This window comes from Lissotriton helveticus, chromosome 1_1 (assembly GCF_964261635.1).
Source record: "Lissotriton helveticus chromosome 1_1, aLisHel1.1, whole genome shotgun sequence".
NCBI classification, from domain to species: domain Eukaryota; kingdom Metazoa; phylum Chordata; class Amphibia; order Caudata; family Salamandridae; genus Lissotriton; species Lissotriton helveticus.
Genome location: NC_136057.1, coordinates 1,271,905,467 through 1,271,927,206, shown reverse-complemented (window position 1 = coordinate 1,271,927,206; position 21,740 = coordinate 1,271,905,467). Strand labels below are relative to the sequence as shown.

The following is a 21,740-nucleotide window of genomic DNA, read 5'->3' as shown; positions in this document are numbered from 1 at the left end:
GTAATGTCCCTCCACTGCCTGCTGGTGAAGAAACTGTATGTTATGTCTATCTCTATGGTCAAGAGACTCAACTGTGGCCTGTTCCAGCAGCATCTTACCCAGTGGATACCTGGTCCAGCAGCCACTCTTATCAATTTGATGAGTGCATCAAGCCACTCGTTTCTGATGCCTGGCATGTGCTCAACTCTCATAATGTTGTGCTGAAAGCACCAGGCGCAGAGGAGCAAATCCTTATCCAACAAGACAGGAGGCTTGATCCTTCTGGTAAGTGGACAGAGGACACAAAACTGGTGTTGCCCATCCTGAGCAGCATGGATAAACCTCAAACACTTGGGAGGGAGGGGGGAGCTGGCTGGACCTTAATTTGTCCCTCAGTTCTATATGTACGGGAATATGAAATTTTGTCTCTTAAGCCCAATGATGTAGTTAATTATTTCTATCTGAGTGATTGTAATAACTCCTTGAAAGGTAACCGTAGACAATTATTTATATTTAAGAATTTTGTTCAATTGGTGAAGATCTAAGACAGGACACCATCCTTGTGACATTTTACTCACCAGGAAAATCCCACAATAAAACTTTGTTTTGCTTAAGTATTTTTGCAGCATGGAGATGATTTTAGCATTCCAGAGACAAATGCAACATTGGGCATTCTGTTGCATTGGGAACAGAAGGTGCTCTACAAACTCCAATTTGTCACAGTGCTGGGGCAGGCGGATAAACGATTACATCGGAGTCCATCTCTGTGAAACTATAAAGTATCCAATGCTGGAGCTTAACATTTGAGGCTGGTTCTCTGGTGCAGAAGGTGCCTGGACAACTGTAAGACCTTTATTGACATGGGTCAACAAATGCTTGATAGGACTTAAACATCATCACGGTCTCTCCCTTATGTGGAACAGTTCTCAGGAACATTAATTATATCATAGTGACTTACCATCATACCATCAAGACCCTTTTACTAGACCTTTTCGACTCACGTACCTTCCAGGCAATCTCTATAAATTTTCCTTTTTAGATAGATCCTGAAGACTGAGTTATGTAGCAACTTTCTCACACCAGCTGGGCTCTAGCTTTGGGGTGTACCAGCTGTTACTTAGTAGGCCACATCTAATCAGTTCACCAGCCAAACTTCTCTTCAGAGAACAGACCCAAGATTCGGGCTATAACTTAGAAGAAAACATCAACACTAAAACCGGTTTCTCATTCATTCACTACTCTGGCATAGTGCAGGTTTTCTCGAAGAGAACACACAACTCAGGAATGGAGGCCAGGTTTCAATGCTTGCTCCACCTCCTTGGCAGCTGGAAGAAAACCAACTGCAATTAGCAGCTAAGAAATTCTTCAAATTACTGTTGGTCACCAATAATCCCAATATACATCTTACCCAGTCTTTTCCCAAAAGAAAGTCTCACTTGCACATTGGGGCAGACAGCTCTCTGATCAAAGCAGTTGTAACAAGATAGAGCGTGCTATCTGCCACGCAGTAACACGATTTGGGGCAGGGGATCTTGTGCAGAAATATACATGTTGCTAAGGGTACTAAATTAGAATGGTTGTATGATGGGTTACACACGTGCAGCTGACAGATAAATAGCCATGCAGATCACAAGTGTGGATCCTTGCAGCTCAGAACTTTATCTTTAAAAATAAGTTCTCCTCGGTCACACTATAAAACAAGCATTGGAAATGCAATAGGTCTCGCACCATTAGAGTTAGTGCTTTTAGAATTGTTTATGGGTTTTTTTTGTAAATGTTTAGCATTTTTGTTTCCTGTAGCCAATGGTAAAGTATTACAAATAAAAAAAGCCATAAACATTTCTAAAAGCTCTAACTGAAATGGTCTGAGAACTATTGCACTGTGTGAGGGAGGGTGAGGGTGAGTGAGGGAGGGTGAAGGTGAGTGAGGGTGAGTGAGGGTGAGTGAGGGTGAGTGAGGGTGCGGCCCGCGCTGCAGTGTTACAAGGCGCTATTAAGCGCGGCAGTGACGGGTGGCTCCTCCCTCTGGGCAAAACAGCACCCTGGGACTTGGAGTCCCCACTGGCAGCTGTGTGGTGTCTGGTGGCAGTGCGTCCTGCGCTGTGGTGTTACAGGGCGCTATGGACTGTGGCGGTGACGGCAGGCTCCTCCCTCTGGGCAAAGCAGCACCCTGGGACTTGGAGTCCCAACTGGCAGCGGTGAGGTATCTGGTGGCAGCGCGTCCCCAGTTATTAGTTTGCCTCTTTGTCAGTCTCTCTTGGCTCAATCCAGTAATTATTATCTCTCACTTGATGCTATTGGGTTTTTGTGTGTATCCTTCCACCTCCAAGCAAGTTTTTGCATTTAACAGCATGTGGCAGTACTTTAGAACTATTGCCCTCTCTGTTCTCTCCTGCTGGCTCACTCTAATATGCGAACACTGCTTGTGTTAGCAAATTCAATCCAGATCTATTGTATTTGCCAAGGCTGTTACTCAACTGTTTGCATGGTACACGAGAGGGACCATAAGGCTACAACTTGGTGCAATATAAACACAATAAATCGAAGCTAGTGTGTGCAATCCTCCCACATGGAGCACTGGAGTGCTATGTCTATCTCTGCCCTCCACTGCTCACCCCATGATAAACCTTTATAGCTGCATGTTATGTGCATAAATCTCTTTATTTAATAGAAGCTTTCAGGCCAGGAGATGTATCTTCTCAAGGCTCGTTAACTTAACCATCCGGAAAGTGCATTGGTTAAACCAGCCGCCGCTTTAATCATTCCACCAAGAGCACCTGTCATGGAGGCATTACTGGGGGCAGGGGGGGGGGGGGGTGACAAAGGGGAATACGGTGAGGAGAGAGATTCATAAACCTGCAGCCATTACATGCCTCTCCACACGGAGTACGCAGTAATGGGCAATGGAAAGGGGGGTTGTTGAAAATAAGAGGGGGGAGAAAGAATAGGGGGTGTGAGACATTAGAGCTGTTCATAAGCATGCAGCCATTAATTCGTCTGCATGACGAGCGCACCTGTTAAATTGCATTGGGTGTTACATTGCATTGGGGTGACCTTACCGGAGCAGAAGAGCAGCAGGTGGTGCTGGTGGGGGGGGGGGGGGGGGGGGATGGGGAGGGGGAGAGAGAGAGAGGGCAGGAGAAAGGGAGAAAATAGACCTGTGGCGAACTCTGGCCGCAGCTTCTATCATCTTCAGAAATATTGGCAGAAATAGTCCGCTTTATCAAGGCAAGGGGCTAGGGTGGGGGTGGATGAGGAGAATTGAAGAAGCGATCCATACTTTTGCCGTTCTAATGCCCAAGTTGCTCCGTCTGATTGTCGAATGGGTAGCGTTAAGTAAATTTTTGGTTTTTTCACGTACCTGTGTTAGTTTCGTCGTGAACCTCCGAGAGCAGGTCTGTGCAGGGGAAGCTGCCTCGGGCTGGGGGTGCTAGGGGGAGGGGGCGGGAGGCGGAGAGTTGAGGCAGGCAGGCATGGGAGGAGAGGAGGAGGGGGGAGGAGAGTATGTGTAAAGGAACAAATAACATTATGGTTTCGTCGTGAACCTCCGAGAGCAGGTCTGTGCAGGGGAAGCTGCCTCGGGCTGGGGGTGCTAGGGGGAGGGGGCGGGAGGCGGAGAGTTGAGGCAGGCAGGAATATTGGCAGAAATAGTCCGCTTTATCAAGGCAAGGGGCTAGGGTGGGGGTGGATGAGGAGAATTGAAGAAGCGATCCATACTTTTGCCGTTCTAATGCCCAAGTTGCTCCGTCTGATTGTCGAATGGGTAGCGTTAAGTAAATTTTTGGTTTTTTCACGTACCTGTGTTAGTTTCGTCGTGAACCTCCGAGAGCAGGTCTGTGCAGGGGAAGCTGCCTCGGGCTGGGGGTGCTAGGGGGAGGGGGCGGGAGGCGGAGAGTTGAGGCAGGCAGGCATGGGAGGAGAGGAGGAGGGGGGAGGAGAGTATGTGTAAAGGAACAAATAACATTATGGTTTCGTCGTGAACCTCCGAGAGCAGGTCTGTGCAGGGGAAGCTGCCTCGGGCTGGGGGTGCTAGGGGGAGGGGGCGGGAGGCGGAGAGTTGAGGCAGGCAGGCATGGGAGGAGAGGAGGAGGGGGGAGGAGAGTAGGGGAGGCACGGCCTAGCAGCCGTGCAATCAAGTAGTGAGGGGGCGGAGTTGTGGGAAGGCTGAGAGAGAGAGTAGGCGGCTGGGTGCATGTGCACGCGCTTTTAAGCTCAATGCACATGCGCATTGAGCTTAAAAGTCACGGGCACTGCAAGGAATCGCCACGATTCCTTGCAAGTTAGATAAAGTGTGGATGAGCCCCTATAGTCTCGCTTGCTCGATGCGCATGCGCATCGACAGGCGAGACCTAAGAAATGGGTGAGAGTCACCGCTGCTGAAGTTTCTAGGCTACTTAGTTATCTCACAGCACACCCGAAACCCACCACAATGGCAAGGAAGTGGAAATATAACAATACCACTTCTACCTGGTTGACAATAAATAAAGGCTCCCTTTCTCAACTACATTCTATGGAGATTCCTGATGAAACTCGGGAACTGGAAGAGGATCACAAAAGGGGGAGGGAGTAAGCAGAAACAAGAATCAGAGTTACTGTGCAAGACCACTAATGTAATTGAAACAAGCATTTTCGGTCAAATTCATGGGGTTCTTTTAAAGAAAGCCTATCTCCTAATGTGTACATAGACACACACACACCATCTATACAGTATTTTCCAGAAAACGAGGAGTCCCATGTAAAAGGCCTGCATGACTGTAGTTGATTGATACTGCTGCCAGTTCTCCATAGGCTAGTCTGAGAGAGCGGCAGCCACTCATCACAAATGGTGGGGATACAATTTGAGTGGGTGTGTACTTATGTGCATGCCAGCCCCAGCAAAGCCAAGCACTCTGCCAGGAGAGCAATCAACAAAGGGGGAGTGAGGACAAGTTCCCAGAGCAGGAATACATACACCCAATAAGTTGGAAAGTTGCAAAAAAGTAGGGGTAGACAGCTTTTGATTTAAGAGGAATTTTTGACACTAATTCTTCAATAAAAGGCTTTCCCTGCTTTCCATCGAGGTTTCCTGCAAATCCAAGAAGCAAGTTCAAAGGCATATGCAACATTCACAAAGCCTTTCAGGTTAAAGATTGGATATCCCAATAACACTAAATCACAAACCAAAACACACCACGCGAATCCAGCAATACCATAAGGAAGAAGTATATGGAGGAGATTCCCTATTAGCCAGCGATGTAGGTTTGGAGCACACAAACGTAATAAATGTTAAAATAAAAAATAGGATAAAGACTGACCATCACAACACGCTTTTGGCATGGTTAGCAGGATTCTCTTCCCCACCCACTTTCTAATAAGTGACGTGGCGTGTTCATCCATCTTTTTGTTTGGCTACGCAACCAGATCGATATTCACCCCCATTAGCACTGCCTGCTGGTATAAGAAATTCCATTCAGCATCCGTGATGTTAGACAACTCCAACTGTAGTGTCTACGAGAAGCAATCCCATGCCTGCTCCCATTGACAATTGACAGCTTCATTCTCCGTCAACAACATGGCCCAGTGGACAAATAAACTTGCTTTAATGTGGCAGAATGGCTAAACGTTGAACTATATAGAACTATCTTTGAGCAATCAGTAATAAGGCATGTGTTTATTAAGACAATGCTGAGAGAAATCTTTGCTTACTTTTTTATGCTCCTGGAGTTTGATATTTTGGAAAAAAGGTATGGCTTTTTCAAGTTCAAGACCCATCATTTCTGTAATCAGCCAATAACTTTTGGAGACGAGCATGAAACAAAGTCTACTGAGGTTCTTAATAAAGGTAAACTAAAACCTCAAAAAGCAAATTTACAATTTTTTATGCAAGTATTAACCACCAAAATCCTAAATGCAGATTTCGATGCATAACAAGATGTGATTGCGATTCAGCTGAAGTTGGTAATGCTTGGATCCCAAAAGATTCAACATAACAGGAACCCCAATTTTTAAATTTCAACTTACCTGATTACAAATACAGTAACGTGGCTCATTTGGATCATATGTCCAGTCAACTTGGTTGTTGGAATCAGATTCTGCTATTGTTGCGGTCTGCTGAGACAGTTCATGTGCTAGAGCAGATGATGAAGAGCAAGAGGATAAAGAGGAGGAGGAAGAAGAGGAGGACGATTGTTGACTTGAAGATTTGTTGGTGTTTCTGAAAAACAAAAACGGTTTCTTTATTATAAGCTTTAAAGCTATGTTTTCTTCTCCATGGTACCTAAATGAAATATAGACAACACTCTAAAAATTATACAATACAACCAGATAAAATACTTGCCTGCATACGGAAAATGGTGACTAGATGGAAAGGAAACTAGATAGTTACAAACAACAAAAATATTGCACCAGGAGTCCATTCTAGATGACCATGACCATCAAGCAGTCTGGTCCTGACAAATATTTCCAAACCATAAAGTTTACTTTTCGGTATTGAACATAAGCAGCACACTTGACTAATGAGAACGTCAACTGTAAGCCCACAAATAGCCCACTATGTGACTACATTTTTCAGGTTTCCTCAACAGATTTCATGTATGTACTTACTGTAATACCTACCTGCAACATTTGGTGTGTAGACTGGAGTGCTCTATGCTTAACCCGATTTTCACAAATGTAGTAAATAGTAGATATTTCAGTGAATCGAAGCTTGATGAGGTTGTTTGTCTCTATTTAGAAGTGTATAAAGCTTAGCCATTTTGTGGTGCAAAATGATCATACACTGTTCAAGAAGTTGTACACACGTAAATTAAGATCTCCGGTGCCAAACTACAATATTCATTGCCTTGACGTTTCGTCGTTGTAGTTTCCACTGATCTAGGGTTAGAAGGTCTGCTCATAGGAGTAACTTCTTGTGTGAGTGGTTAGACGTCAGGTAGCACTGAATACCATGGTTTCCTCACCCATGTTGCAGCAACTAGAAGGAGTCTCAGATCTAGGTCTCAATTCTTCAATAAATTCAGTTAGTGGAGGAAAAGCAATGGCAAATATCACTCACCAATTCATCCATAAAAGATTGCCCATGGAAATCGTATGCGGCTGGGGATACCTGGAGGCAAAATGAGGGCATTTTATGTTTTATGCAGTGTAAACCAATCAAAGGTGAGCGTTCCCAATTTCCGAAAGTACTGCTTAAGTAATTGGGCATTCATCTCCTACTTGAGTTCTTAACAATTCATCCAACTTAGTAGGTTCAGAAAGTCCACCCCCAGCAGGTATCCTGCTAGAAACAAAACTGGGTGACTCAGTGCTAGTGCCAGATAATTTGCGTCAGAGTTGGCAATTGGGGAGAATGAGTGCCCCCTTGCTTTAAATGGAATACACTGCAGTCATATTGCCCATTAGAATGAGGACCAAATTCTTGCAAATTAGTGTATAAATGTTTTGGGAGTGCCTGCTGTATTGCTGGCAGCTCTAAGAAACTAACATGCATTCTCTGTTATTGCTGCGTCCAGGTATCCTGAATGGTCCAGCTGTCTAAATGCACCCCTGACCAACTGCTACAGAAGGCTAACTTTTCAATAACATGTTCTTTGTATTCGACCTTTTCAGATTGTGCTGAACTCTGGGCTCTACGAACACTAGGTCTTCCAAGTGACCCATTGCATGTGATCATTGCCTGGACAGATACTCCTGTAACGGGTGCACGTGAAGGCAAGCATTTGTAACTGTCCCAATGCAAGATGCCATCATCCCCATTAATATCATTCGCTCTGTCAGAGGACGTGACAAAGTAATTACCTTTTTACAAAGTTCTTGGTTTATATATATCTGCCGTTTTTCAAAATTTGTGTGGATCTCCTTTTTGAGTGTGTGCATCTTTTATTGAATCTGTGTGTGCAACAAATGTCTAACACCCCTCTCTGATAAGCCTAAGGCTGCTCTACAACACTACCCTAGAAAGAGCACCTTGGGATTGCTAAAGCAAGACCTGTCCACTCATAAGGGATACCTGGACTCTTTACGCAGCATACATCTTTTTGGTATACTATATACAGAACCAGCTTCCTACATTGGTGGTGCAGCAGTGGGATACAAACCTTGATATTTGCTGTACCACTCTGTTAATAAGGGATTCAAAAAAGCATCCCAAAATTGTCTTTACCCAAGAAAACATTTTTTTGTTGAATTTGAAATGTTTTCTAAATCATTAAAAATAACTGTTAGGGCCTTGTGTTCTGTCCCCCAGTCCAAAGAATTTACAATTTAAAAAGCATACTAATAGCTAGGCCTAAAAGTCTATTTTAGAATTTTTGTAATTCTTTTAATTAGGTCCTAACTAAAGTAAACACTGAGCTCTACTGGGGGACAGGGCTCAGGAGCTTAGCTATCCGCAGTTAAGAGCCCTCTGTAAGAATGTAAAAATTAGAAATGGGGCACATCCTACTACTGCAACAGTTTAAAAGGTTTTGACTCTTTCAAGGGATGACACCACTCCTTCTGAGGATTAGAATGGAGATGGTGAAAGTGGGGATGAACTTGATCAACCTCCACTAGAAAAAGGAAGATGTGGTCGCTCTATCCAGCCACAGAGAAACTGTGTCCAGAGTGTCTTCTACTGAGGATAGGCTAGTCCACTCAGGATACAATGAAGAACTCACTGAGAATGACATAAAAAAAAACTAGCCATAAGAATAGCCCTGGAGGGCAGGGTACTGGCCTTAGAAAGGGAAAGGGCTGAGGTGTGTCCAGCACCCATAAATGGTGGCAGCAAACTAACAGGGACAGAGAGGAAAACTTTGACATGAAAATCCCCAAATATGTTGAGGGTAATGAAATCACCAAATGGTTTACAGCCTTTGAGATGGGTTATAAAATGAGAATGCTCAACCAAAAGTATTGGAGCGCTCTACTGTGGGAGCTTTTCTGAGGCAAGTGCAGGGACAGACTGCTGACATTTAATGAGCCCGAGACAGCAAGCTTCTGACCAAGTAAAGGGAGATGCAGTGGCTCCCACAGAACCTATTGGGACTACTGTACACGGAGGCCAAAGACTCCACACCGGATGTAACTAGGCAAGTGGTAGTGCCTCAGCAGTACAGACAGTTCTTACTCTTTTGATCAGGTCATCCACTTAGCGAAGCATCTTGGCCAGACCAAAAGTTGGAGTAGGTTAGTCACCCACTTCTACTGGTCAGGTATGTCCCAGAAGGGGAAGGAGTTTTGAAACTCCAGAGTTACCTGTCAAGCCAGTGGCAAGATAGGTAACCATCCAAAGGTCCCCTTAATTCCACTTATAGTGGTTGGGGTTCCCTTTGAAAGCTTGTGCTGAGCTCTTTTGCCTCATACATGGTCAGAATAGAAGGTGTACCCGTGATGTGGACACTGGTGACACTATGCCTTTTATTCATCTTGAAATGCCCTGGTGCCAATGTTCTATATGGGGGTTTGGAATTGGTAAATTGTGCTGTGGACAAGATGTTGGTCACTATGCTTGTTACACACTCTGAATAAAATAGGTTTTAATAATATTTCTGCCTGAAGTTAAATCAGAGAATACGCCGCCCTTATAGTTTTTTAGCACTTCTTAGCTGCTAGTTTCTCAACTGCACTTTGCACTTAAGGGGAGGAGAACTGCACTAACTCTCTGCACTGCAGTAGATGGGACTTGGATGGAGGGAGACACCATATTGTCTGGCATTCTAGCTGTTCATTCCTCCTTGCATCATACAATGGAGCCTGGTGCATGATTGCTCTGCTAGCGCCTAAAAGCAAGCCCGTCTGCACCAGTCTGTGCCTGGCTCGGCGCAGGGGCCAAGAACCCTGCTCCTGATAAACATAAGTTGCTCAGGTATTTGGCCTCTCAGCTTTGCGTCCTTATGATGGTTGGCCCAGTTACCCGTTTGCTTTAATTAAACCCTGCAGAGAGATCTGATATGTAACTTTTGCTCGTAGATTCCTTCCTGTACCCCTACACTTAGTAAGCCCATTAAGGATACCACCCACCCCCACCCGAGTGGAAAATGTACCTCTTCAACTGTAGACCCTTAACCAGTCATAAGATGTAAATGTTTACACTCGTGGAAGACGAAGAGCCAGATGTGATATTCCAACAGAAACCTGGCTCCACAATGAATCCGGGCCAGATATTCATCAGGCCCTGCCCCAGACTAATATATCTGCAGCTGAGATAGGGAGGACAAAAAGGGTGGGGGGGTCGCATTAATACTTAAGGATTTTATAAAGTGTACAGCTGACAGATTGGGATAGTTTTACATTTGCTATTTCATCAGTACAAACATTTACTGTTCCGGTGAAATTATATACTGGCCATTCCAAAATCTACCCAAACCAGGAAATCCAAAGATAAATGGGCTCCCTTGTATACCCCCACCTACTGACCCAAAAAAACAATGTAAAATAGTGAAAAGACAATGGAAAAAAGATTTAGCAAAGGCCGATAAAGTAAAATACAGAGAGATGGTGAGGCATTACCACTCTAAAATCAACGCCTGGGGGCAGCTAACATTGCACTGCCTTTTGGGATCTCATTAGTGTCCTATGTGGATGACACCAAGTTGGTGTTCTCTCTAACCCCGGATGACAAGGATCCCGCTCCCTCCCCTGGGCCCTGCCTCGAGATGGTAGCTAGCTCAGTGGACAAGTCCAGTCACAAGCTCAACAGAAACGAAACCAAGTTGATGATATTTTGGAACAATGCAAACCCTCACAATCTCCTTGGCTGGCCTGGCCATCTAGGCCCCCTCCCGCCCCCCAAAACGTTTGTTAATAGTTTGGAGGTATGGCTTGACTCAACCTTTTTCATGGAGACCCCAGCAACTAAACTTTCAGCCTGCTGCTACGGGATCCTCAGAATACTGTGAAAACTTCTTCACCTGATCCCCCTCTCTCTAGGAGGCCAGTCGTCCAGGCTTTGATTCTCTCCTGCCTTGACTACAGAAACTCTCTACCTGGGGGCACCTAAAGCCATGATTGGAAAACTTCAGGAGGAGCAGCACGCAGCAGTAAGGACCCTACAAAATATTCCTAGACACCTTTCGGCATATCAGGCCATGGCTGACCCCCATTGGCTCCCGGTCATGCAGAGGATCAATTTAAAGGCACTGTGCATTGCACACAACGCATTTCAAGATCAAGGCCCCTCCAATTCCCTACAGCGGTTCAAAACCTTTCTGTTTGTGACCTAACCACCTTGGAGCCTGCACCTACAGTCTTTGTTGCTCAATCAGCATTGGGATACCTTTGGGTCGTCATGCTTTTAACACATTTTGCGAACATAACATAACCTTATGGGAGCGGTGTGGTGCAGCGGCCAGAGCAGCTGACTCCAGAGTGCAGCTCGACCCCTGGCAGCAGCTCAGCACCATATAACTCTGGGCAGTAGCTCACTTAATGTCCCCAACGGCCCCTAGCACCTTGAAAGCTTAAGGGGTGATATATTTGCACTTAACAAAGATTGAACCTAGCTTGAATGTAACTTTAGGTTTCCTTCCATGGTAAGAGGGACTTATTTTCCATGCAACCATGATATGAGTGTTGGGTGAAGCAGGCTGCTTAGATGTAGCCAGAGCGAGGCTCACTCTACCTCACGGTGCAATAGGTGAGACCCTCTGCGCTACTGTGGTGGGTGCTGTCAGGGAAAGGAATGGGGTGAAGTGCCACTTAATACTACAGGCAACAAATCGCTTACCTACTGTGTCCGTGCAGGAAATAGAACTTGGCATAGCAAGTAATGGATTCTCCCATTTAGAGAAAGATTTGACGGCGGACACGTTCTCCCATCCTAAACCATACTGATGTGGTATAACGAGAACAAGTAGTCTGGTTCTATAATCTCATTTGTCAAGTGGCAAGCTACTTTCAACATTTCAAAGTTCACATGCAGAAACCGCATACTTCCTTTATCAAAGGCTAGGAGCCAAGGTAATGCTTTAGTACTTAGTGCTTTAGTACCTTCTTAATACCTCAAAGTAAGGACAACCCCTTTCAGCAGCCAATGTGCTTGTACATGCTAAAATAGATGACTGAACACATATTGTGCCTCTGGAAGAAATCAAAGTGGGTAAAAAGCAGAAGCAAAAAAAAAAAAAAAAAAAAAAAAAAAAAAGAAGAGGAATTCAGAAGAGCACATCGAACAGCAATTTAAAAGACAATGTTAACTAACAAGATCTTGACAGACCATGATCACAAGTGAGATACAAGGACTCTCGAGGGGTAAAATCGACAGAAAATCCAGAAACGAAAGACAGACAAAAATACATAGAGGTCAATGGACCTGCAAGCGAAATGGATAGCGAGTGTTGCACTAATTTGTCATTAAGCTCTACTTAGAACTCAAACCATACAACAAGAATTTCCTGAGAACACCTGTCCTCCATCTTTGTTTTGGACCCAATCAAGTTAAGGACAAAGAAAAGCACAATGTTGCAAGTGCAAGAGGAGGCATCCCTCCCCTGCCCTTTAGGTGGAAACTTACAACACTCACTGAAGTTAACCAGCCTTCTATGAGTTAGCTGATGAGATGGATTCCCTTGAGCATTATGTCAACAGCTGACAGCACAGCAGGCAACCAGAACGCATTGCCAAAGAGAGATTAACCTGGTATTCAGCTAGGGGCGGATGAACATATTTGTTAGTCCCCATTGGGGGAGCCAGCCCAGCTAATTTAGTTGGCTCACCCTGGTAAAATACCAGTAGGCAAGCACAGTCAGTGCAGGTGACGCAGGGCAGAGATACAGTGGTTAGCTTACAGTAAAAATAGTGCAGCTGGCAGCCACATGACTTCTGACACAGAGTGGGAAACGTACATGCAGATGGAGTGCCTCAGTTTACCATAAGGATTTCAGGAACTATGTATAAGACCCATAATCCAGGTCATACCTCTTTATTTTCCCTTGGCAAAATAAAGCCAAACCTCCCCTCTGTGATGGGGAGCCCATATGCTGCATAAAATATTGTTTTAAAGATCTGCATGTAACATTAGAAGACAAATGACAAAATCATAATCCTGATAGTCCCTAAAGAGAACATGCATTGCATTGTTTGTGGAAAAGTGGGAACGACTTGAACCCTGAATACGGTGCATAGGCTGTCTAAGCAAATAAATTAAGATAGGTGTGGCTAACGGATTTGCGATATGGTAAGGTTGATCACTGGTGAACAGAAGATCCGTGTATACAGACTGGCAGAATAAACTGAATTGGCTCAGGTGTGAAACTGAACAGGGCAAGGGAGGATTATCATGTACAGTACGACTGGTGTTAAAATAATAGGCTGCCCAAATATGGCTCTATCACCAGGTAACACTTTAGCTCTTCCTTTTTAAGTCATTACTTCATACAGCAATGTAAAGATCCTAAGGTTATTGTGGGGTTTTAACCTTATTCACAATTCATTTACACAACTGATCACTATCCACAATTTTCAAGTTTTTCAAAAAGTGTCATACAATTCAGGCAACAACCGATAGATAACAGTATAGATAATTCGATGCATGTGACTGTATGGCAGATTCAAGCTGTGAGTAAAAGTTAATTGGGATCCTAGTGGTCCATCATAGATATCTTCTTTGAATTCATTAACGTTCGAATATATCTGTTGGATTGTGGGACCCAACATCACTTATTAATAAACAACAAAAAAAGTCCTGCTCAGTCAGGATCCTCCAAAACAGGGGATTCAAAAACAGAATAGTTAAATGGAGGGGGGGCCAACCTGGACAAATAGAAGCGATTTCGATAAAGGATACATGCTATGCAGAGAGACCTGGCTCGCAAAGGAGTCTATATTTTGGAGTCAAGGTATGAATCGCTTTAGTTTGAGCAAGATAATTGTTAACTTGTTCATATGAATGTTAAAAAAAAGGGAGGGACGGTGTCTTGAAAAGGCTCATATTAAAGATGAAAGTAGGGTCTTACTTTCGAATGGATAAGTTCTTAAAGGAAAACTTACTGAAGTACTGTGCACAGCTTGTGAGCAATTAAAGGCGGAATTTCATCCATTGCTGGAAGTTCTGGGAGTGCTTGGTCAGGATACACAAACTTAAAATGTACTGTAGGCAATAAATATGCTACTTTTTGCGGTATTTTGGATAACCTCTGGTACAATCGGATATTTCATATAACAAAGCAGCTTTTTCGGTGATGAGAGGTCAAGGCAGGTTAGCTGGCAGGTGCAAGCATTGTGCAGCTAGGACACACTTCTTGAGTTTCTATTCCTCTGAGACACTTGCTACTGCAATTAGGCAAGGGAAAGGAGAGGAGGTACTCTTCTGCAGCTCACTGGGGTATAGCGGATGGGGGCCTGTACTCTCAAATAAGACTTTGTAATCTTCGCTGTCGAGGATGGGGGAAGGGACCACGTGAGAGTGTCAAGAGCAGGTTACACCCTCAGTGGGCCACAAAAAAAGCACCACGGGTAACCTAAACTGCAAACTGTTGTATGCTAAAAGCTTCTTCACCCCTCTGTGCCAAACAGAGAGGGGAGAGGCGTTGGCCTAACGGCTAAGGCGCTCGACCTCGGAATCTGGGTTCGAGTCTCGGTAACGACGCCAAAAACTCCCTGTGATTCTGGGCAAATCACTTAATCTCCCTGTGCCTAAAATGAAAGTGTGTCCTCATGTAACGTAACTGGTGCTATGTAAAGCGCTCTGATAACTGATTCGGTTCTAGTTCGCGCTATATAAAACTGCAAAAAAAAAACGAAAAAGAAAAAACAGCCCTTTTCTCCCAGGCATATCTTGAGTGAATTAGGATAGCTCCCCCTTGGTGATATTATTATTTGGGTTGGATACCAGCAACAATACTCCTGTCCCAGCAAACCTCTCCAAGGCACTAATAATCACAGCACCGAGACCACACTTTCCTCGCTGATCCTGGTCACAGCAACAAAAATCCTTTGTCCACAATTCTTCAAGTTTGGTCACAAATGTCTGGGATGGCTGTCAAATGTCCTGCACCTGGTACTACAGTAAGTTCCAGCAGTGTGGTGTACCACGGTTGTCTGGCCCACGTTGGAGCAACTAGGATGAGTGTTCGAGAATGTTGCTGTAGTTTGCGCACTACTAGTGGCATGAGTGGGAGAGGCTGAAAGGCGTACGCAAATCTGCCTGACCAATTCATCCATATCACATTGCCTTTGGACAGTGGGTGTGGATATCTGGGGGCGAAGCTTGGGCATTTTCGTGGGTGGCAAAGAGGTCTATCTGAGGTTGTCCCCACATCTGAAAGAACAGTTGAAGAACTTGTGGATAAAGTTCCCACTCGTGGATCTGTTGTGTTTGGCGACTCAACAGATCTGCCATGGTGTTCAGTCCTCCTGGAACATGTTGGGCTAAGAAGAATATGTTCTGAGGTATAGCCCACCGACATATGTTCTGCGCTAGCTGAGAGAGTTGTGTGTGCCGCCCTGTTTTTGTATGCGATACATGAGTGTCATGTTGTCCGTGTGGACTAATACAGTTTCGCCTGATATTTGCTTTTGGAATGCTTTCAAGGCTAGGAATATGGCTAGTAACTCCAGGTGGTTGATGTGGAGTAACTTTTGTTGTGGTGTCCACCTGCCCTGCATGGTGTGTCGGAGTAGGTGAGCTCCCCAGCCGGAGAGCGATGCGTCCGCTGTCAAGGCAATTTGAGGAACTGGCTCTAGGAACCGGCCCCCCTTGGAAAGGTTTTTGGTGTTCCACCACTGCAGAGAGCGATGAGTACGACCGTCTACCAACACTAGATCTGTCAACTGTCCTTGAGCCTGGTTCCATTGGCATGCTAAGCACTCTTGAAGGGGACGCATTTGTAGTCTTGCACGAGGCACTATAAATATGCAAGAGGCCATCATCCCTATGAGCTGCATGAACGCCCGGGCTGGAAGGGAGTGTTCTGGTTGAAATTTTGTGAGAAGAGCTTGCATGTTTGCTATTCTGACAGAAGTGGGATAAGCTAGCGCTTTTGAGGTGTTTATTGTGGCACCAAGGTATTTTTGTATGTGGGACGGTTGAGGATGGGACTTGGTGTGGTTTATTGTGAACCCCAAGTCGTGAAGTAGTTGGATAGTGGCGTGAGTGTGTTGTACACATTGGTTGTAAGAGCTGGCTTGTATCAGCCAGTCGTCTAAATATGGGAAGAAGTGAATATGCGGTCTTCTTAAGTGCGCTGCCAATACTGCTTGGCACTTGGTAAATACGCTTGGTGCTGTTGTGACTCCGAATGGGAGTACTTTGAATTGATAGTGCTGACCGTCTACTTCAAATCTGAGATAGTTCCTGTGAGCGATGGGAATGTGGAAGTAGGCGTCCTTGAGATCTAGAGTAGCAAGGAAGTCGTTTTGTGAAAGAAGAGGAAGGACCTGCTTGAGTGTGACCATGAGGAAATGGTCTGACTGTATGTATATGTTTAGGGGTCTGAGGTCTAGAATAAGCCTAAGAGAGCCGTCCTTCTTTGGGATAAGAAAGTACAGGGAGTAAACTCCCTTGTTTTGTTGGTGCAGAGGAACTGGTTCTATTGCACTTTTTTGTAAGAGGGATATTATCTCTTGCTTTATCAGTAATAGATGCTCTAGTGACATTGGATGCTGTCTGGGTGGTATGTTTGGGGGGGGTAGATGTTAGTTCGAGACAGTAACCTGGTTGAATTATTTGTCGCACCCACCTGTCTGAAGTGATGTTGTTCCAAACAGGAAGGAATTGTTGCAATCTTCCCCCCACTGGAGTGGAATGGTGAGGGGGAAGTGGAGGAAAGTTATTGGGTAGGGATGGAGGCAGAGCGGGAGTTTTTAGTTTTGCCTCTACCTTTGTTATGGTTACCCCTGTAACCCCCTCTTTGGTAGCCCCTAGTGAAGGTGGATTGGCTAGGGGTTTTGTAAGAAGTGGAGGGGCTATCCGAGGAGTAGCCTCTGTTGGTGCCTCTGTAGGATGAGCGACGAAAAGGAGCGTCTGGGAGCTTGTGACTGCAAGGCTCCCATAGATTTAGCTGTGTCGGTATCCTTTTTCATCTTTTCAAGGGATACATCAACATTAGGGCCAAATAGGAGTTGCTCGTCAAATGGTTGATTTAGGATGGAGTTCTGGACTTCGGGTTTGAAGCCTGAAATACGTAGCCAGGCATGCCTACGCAAAAGGACACTGGTGTTAATTGCCCTTGAAGCAGTATCTGCCGCATCTAGGGCACAATGGATGGAGGTATTAGTGATAGTTTTACCTTCTTGTAGGAGTTCGTTGGCCCTATTTTTTGTATTTATCTGGGAGAGGCTGCATTATGTATTCAAGCTCATCATGATGTGCCCTGTCGTACCTTGCTAACAGCGCTTGAGTATTGGTGATGTGCCATATGTTTGCTGCCTGTGACACGGTTTGTTTGCCAGAGGCGTCAAGGAGTTTTGACTCCTTATCTGGTGGGGGGGGGCCTCACCTGATGTTTGGGATTGGCCCTTTTCCGTGCATTGGAGACTACAAGGGAGTCTAATGGTGCGGGCCTCTAATATAGACTGGATCTGTAGGGGCAGCCATATATTGTTTCTCTATTCGGGGGTTGAGGACTAGAGCCCTGACTGGATCTTTAAAAACCTCTGGTGCATGCTTAATCACCCCCTTTAGCATGGGTAGAATTGAAGTGTACCTTTGTGTGGTGTCGAAAGTGTCCATTAAAAAACGTCCTCCACTGTGTCCGTGTGTAGTTCAACCCCATGGTATTGGGCAGTCCTATGGACAAGTTGGTTAAAGTCTATAGTGTCCTCTGGGGGGAAGGCCTGGGGGGATATATATCATCCTGGGGAACATAAGAGATGTTCGGGGTGTTATAATCATCCCATGGGTTAGGGGAGTGAGGAGGACGAGGGTTCCCTAATGGATCATCCGCACCTCTCCCTGTATCATCAGAATCGCTATCCACATCATCATCATCACGTCCTACTGGAGTAGGTGATGGTGTAGGAGAGTGAGGTGGTGGAGGAGGAGGGGGAGGAGGAGAAGGGATCCTTAATGGAGAGGTTGCAATGTCGCTTTTTTTTTTTTAGGAGGAGCAAAGAACCAATAGACCAGTATTAGGATCTTTCACAAGAGTCTTTTGGGTAGGATCTGGTTGAAAAAATTCCTCTGTATAAGGCAGATCCTTCGGTGTCGAAGTTTTTGGTTTCGGAGGCTTTTTCAGCACCGACTCGGTATCTGTTCTAGGTTCTTTTGGCTTGGAACAGTGACCTTTTGCAGTGTCCTTGACTGGCGGTACGTGTTGTTTTTTCGGTTCCGAGGGCTTTTTCGGCTCTGAAACATGGGAGTCGGGGCCCTTAGATGGCAGTTTTTTGGTTGGCTCCGAGTGTGTTTAGGACGTCGATGGACCAGTGCCAGTCTTCGGCGCCGAGTGCTTTGATGTCGAAGAAGCGGTCGGCGTGGCTGAGGAAGATTTTCGGTGCTGGTAGGTGTGTGTCGGCATCAGGGGTAGGTTGACTCGAGCCCGAATCGCCTAAAGGCTTAGTAGGCTTCTTTACCGAGCCCGAAGGCATGGCATGGGAAGCAGTCTCTCGGTGTGCACCCGGGCACGAGGGTGTGACCGAAGCCTTTTTGGAGGGTGTCGAGGAAGGGTCGGGCGACGTGTGTACTTACGACCCGCTGTGCCGGAGTAATGTCCTCGACGTCTGAGTCGTCGGCGTAGCTGATGCCTTCTTAGGCCCGCTGCCGTTCTGGTATGTCGATGCCCTCTTCAAAGAGGTCGTCGGGGATCGAAGCTGACGAGCGAGCCATGGTCCTTCGAGCTCGTCGGACCCGAATTGTCTTTTTGGAGCGGAAGGAGGCACAAGCCGAACAGTCCCTGGCCTCGTGCTCTGGTGAGAGGCAAAGGTTGCACACCTCATGGAGATCGGTGTGGGGAAACTTCGACCCACACTGAGGACACTTCTTGAATGGTGTCCTTTCCATGAGCCAAAAGATAAGGTCTAGGTAGGCCCGAAGGCCTTCGTCGACGATCGGAATCGAAGACCTCGAAGTTGTCGAGACTCACGTCGAGAGGGAAATGCGTTTGAGACAATACTGTCGGAAACGGTTGAGGGATTGCACGCCGAACGAAAACTCAGTTCGAAACCGGGGCACAGGAAACACATCCGAGCCCGATGGCGGAAAAATACTATCTGAGGATGGAGCCGATGCACATGCACCATGTGATCCAAAGGAGGAGTCACCTATCTCGTGACTTCCAAAGAACGTTTCAGGACAAAAACAAGTGCAAACATCCGGGCCCAACACTAGATGGGGATCTATGCAACAGTGTGTAATCTGCAGCTCATATGCCTCGAGCACAGACTTTAGAATTAAGACTAGAGAACAAATTAAACTAATATTAATAAAATAATAATGTGTCCATCGATTTGGGATATTCTTGTGGGGGGGTGAAGGGAGACTGCCCCCAATCCTTCAGGGACTCGTTTGTAGGAGACAGGCACCATACAGATATGTGGTGCGGCAGGCATAGTGCAGTCTCGCCCTCTCATCAGACAGGTGACTGTACAGCTCCACAGCCCACAGGAATATATTGTGTCATCCTCCTCCTAGGCAGCTGGGCAACAAGGATCTCATGTCTCTAGAGCAACCTCAGTCAGCAGATACCCTCCATAACGCTTTAAAGAGCTGTGCTTTGTGCAGGACTTCCTGCAAGCAGGCTGACTTGAGTAATCAGTATGTAGCTACCCAGCAGATATTTCACTCTTAAGCAGATGTACTTTCCTACACTGGGGCGGAGGCCTCTTTGTCCAGATGATATACAGAGTACTCACCAAGGAAGGCAATTCTTATCCTCGTCTTGAGGGCAACTCTGAAAGCCAGAGCCAATCTGATGGCCCCTTCAATTCAAAACTTCAAACACTCTTTCAACAAAGTACTACATCTTCACATTGTTGTCCTGCTTTCTTGGGCTCTGAAATTCAGAGTCACAGGTCAGAGCAGTTTAGGTCAGTCCAGGAGATTTGTGGACTGCAATTTAGACAGAGCTTTTTTTCTGTATGTTCTCCATTGGGAACGATCAACAAATCGAGAGGCTGGTTGGGTTGACTTAGACTGGGGAGAACCTACACTGAACAAAGCAATATGCTGGCGACCTCTCTCCATTCCCCATGTTTAAAGGAGTAGGACCCAACTAGGTATAAAAAAATACTACAATTCCGGACCCAACCACTAGATGGCGGAATAAGGCACAGCATGTGAATCCAGAAAAGATTCACGCTGCAAAAGTTAGTCTTCTCAAAAGATAATTACTATTTTGTGCAGCATGCAGATTGGATCTAAATGGACCCCACCATTCAACACCACACACACTTAGTACAAGTGCCCACTTGATGGAATCAAGGGGACCAATTATGGGAACCTGACAGTCATTTCGCCAGGAAAAAATTTGTGAAAATGGGGTTCTGTTGCAGTACTCCCCCCCCCCCCCCCCCAAAATACAAACACACATTTTGCCTGGCGTTTGATGCAACTTTTGTTTGTAGAGTGCTAGGTCCCTGCTGTCTAGGTTCCCAGTACCAGTGTTCTTTCCCTAAAAACCTGCCCGTCCCCCATATAAGTCCAAAGGAAGTGGTACCCTGGGTACCTAGGCCCTGGAGGGTGAAGAGGGTCCACTGGTACCGCCTCACTACTGCCCCTGCAGCTTGCATGTCCCTGTGAGGTGAAAAAAACTACCAAGTCGACAAGGCACATTGCCTGTGCACCATGCCAGCTAGCACTGCCTAAGAAATAGATAAGTCACACCTTTAGCAGGGCTTAGCAGCCCCAACGCTGGGTGCACTATATCCCAGGTGTGGGTACATCTTCATGAGCAGATATGCCCCTACAGTATATGGGCCTATTCCTTAATGTTTTTAGTGCCAGAGAAGCCGCAGAGCGTACATGGGCTGGGAACTTGACAACATGTTTTACAGCACCATGATAGCTTCACTGAACACAGGAGTGTTTGGCACCAAACAGCTCCTTGTAATAAACCCACACTGATGCCAGTGTGAGATTTATTAAACCATGTAATCATAGGGCACCTCGTAGGCGCCCCTTAAAAACCTACCAACCCTGGTGTTGTCTCTGACCGGCTGTAGGCAACCAGCCACCACCAGACATTTTTCTGGACCCCTGGGCGGAGAGATCCTGCTCTGTGGGACCGGAAACAATGCACATCCGGGGCAGAGGTGTCACACATCCTCCCGCAGGATGGGCCAGTGCTCGAAGAGGGAAGCAGCAAAGGCATGCCAGCTCTGTAAAGTGACCCTCAGCCTCTGCTGCTAGCAGCAGATGGCATCCCCGGTTTACACCCCACGCTGGACAGAAAAAACGACAGGAAAACCTAGAAGAATAGGATGTGTGCCCACATCTGCCAACTCCACCCCTAAGGTGGGAGAGGCGAGGTGAAGCACATCTTTCAGTCCCATCCTCTTGAAGATTGGGGGACCCTTCCGATCACGGATAGGCCTATGCCCCCTCCCAGAGGAGGGTGGCATAATAGAGGGTATAGTCACCCCAGGTAAGGTGCCCATTGGCCCTACTCCACCAAAATCTAGTATTTAGAGGACTCCCACAGACTGGAATTCAGATCTGCAATGACCTAAGACGAAAGAGGACAACCCTGCAGAGAAGACTGAAGACGACAACTGCCTTGGCCCCAGCCATACAAGCCTGTCTCCAGCTTCTGCGAACCTGCGCCCTGTCTTTCAGCCAGCAACCTCTGAAACCCTGGGAGGAGTGCTGCCTTAGAAAAAGACTCCAATCTCCAGTGGGTAGGGGACCTGTCCAAAAGAAAAATACTCCA

General features: G+C 46.0%; 1 protein-coding gene across 1 annotated transcript in view; it reads right to left on the bottom strand.

Moving 5' to 3' along the window:
• Positions 1–21,740, bottom strand: part of ING3 (inhibitor of growth family member 3) — a 151,647-nt gene that overhangs the window by 14,739 nt on the left and 115,168 nt on the right. Inside the window, exon 10 of the mRNA XM_078680449.1 lies at positions 5,980–6,172. Coding sequence (XP_078536575.1) covers positions 5,980–6,172 — 193 coding nt within the window. The remainder of the gene's footprint in view (positions 1–5,979; positions 6,173–21,740) is intronic.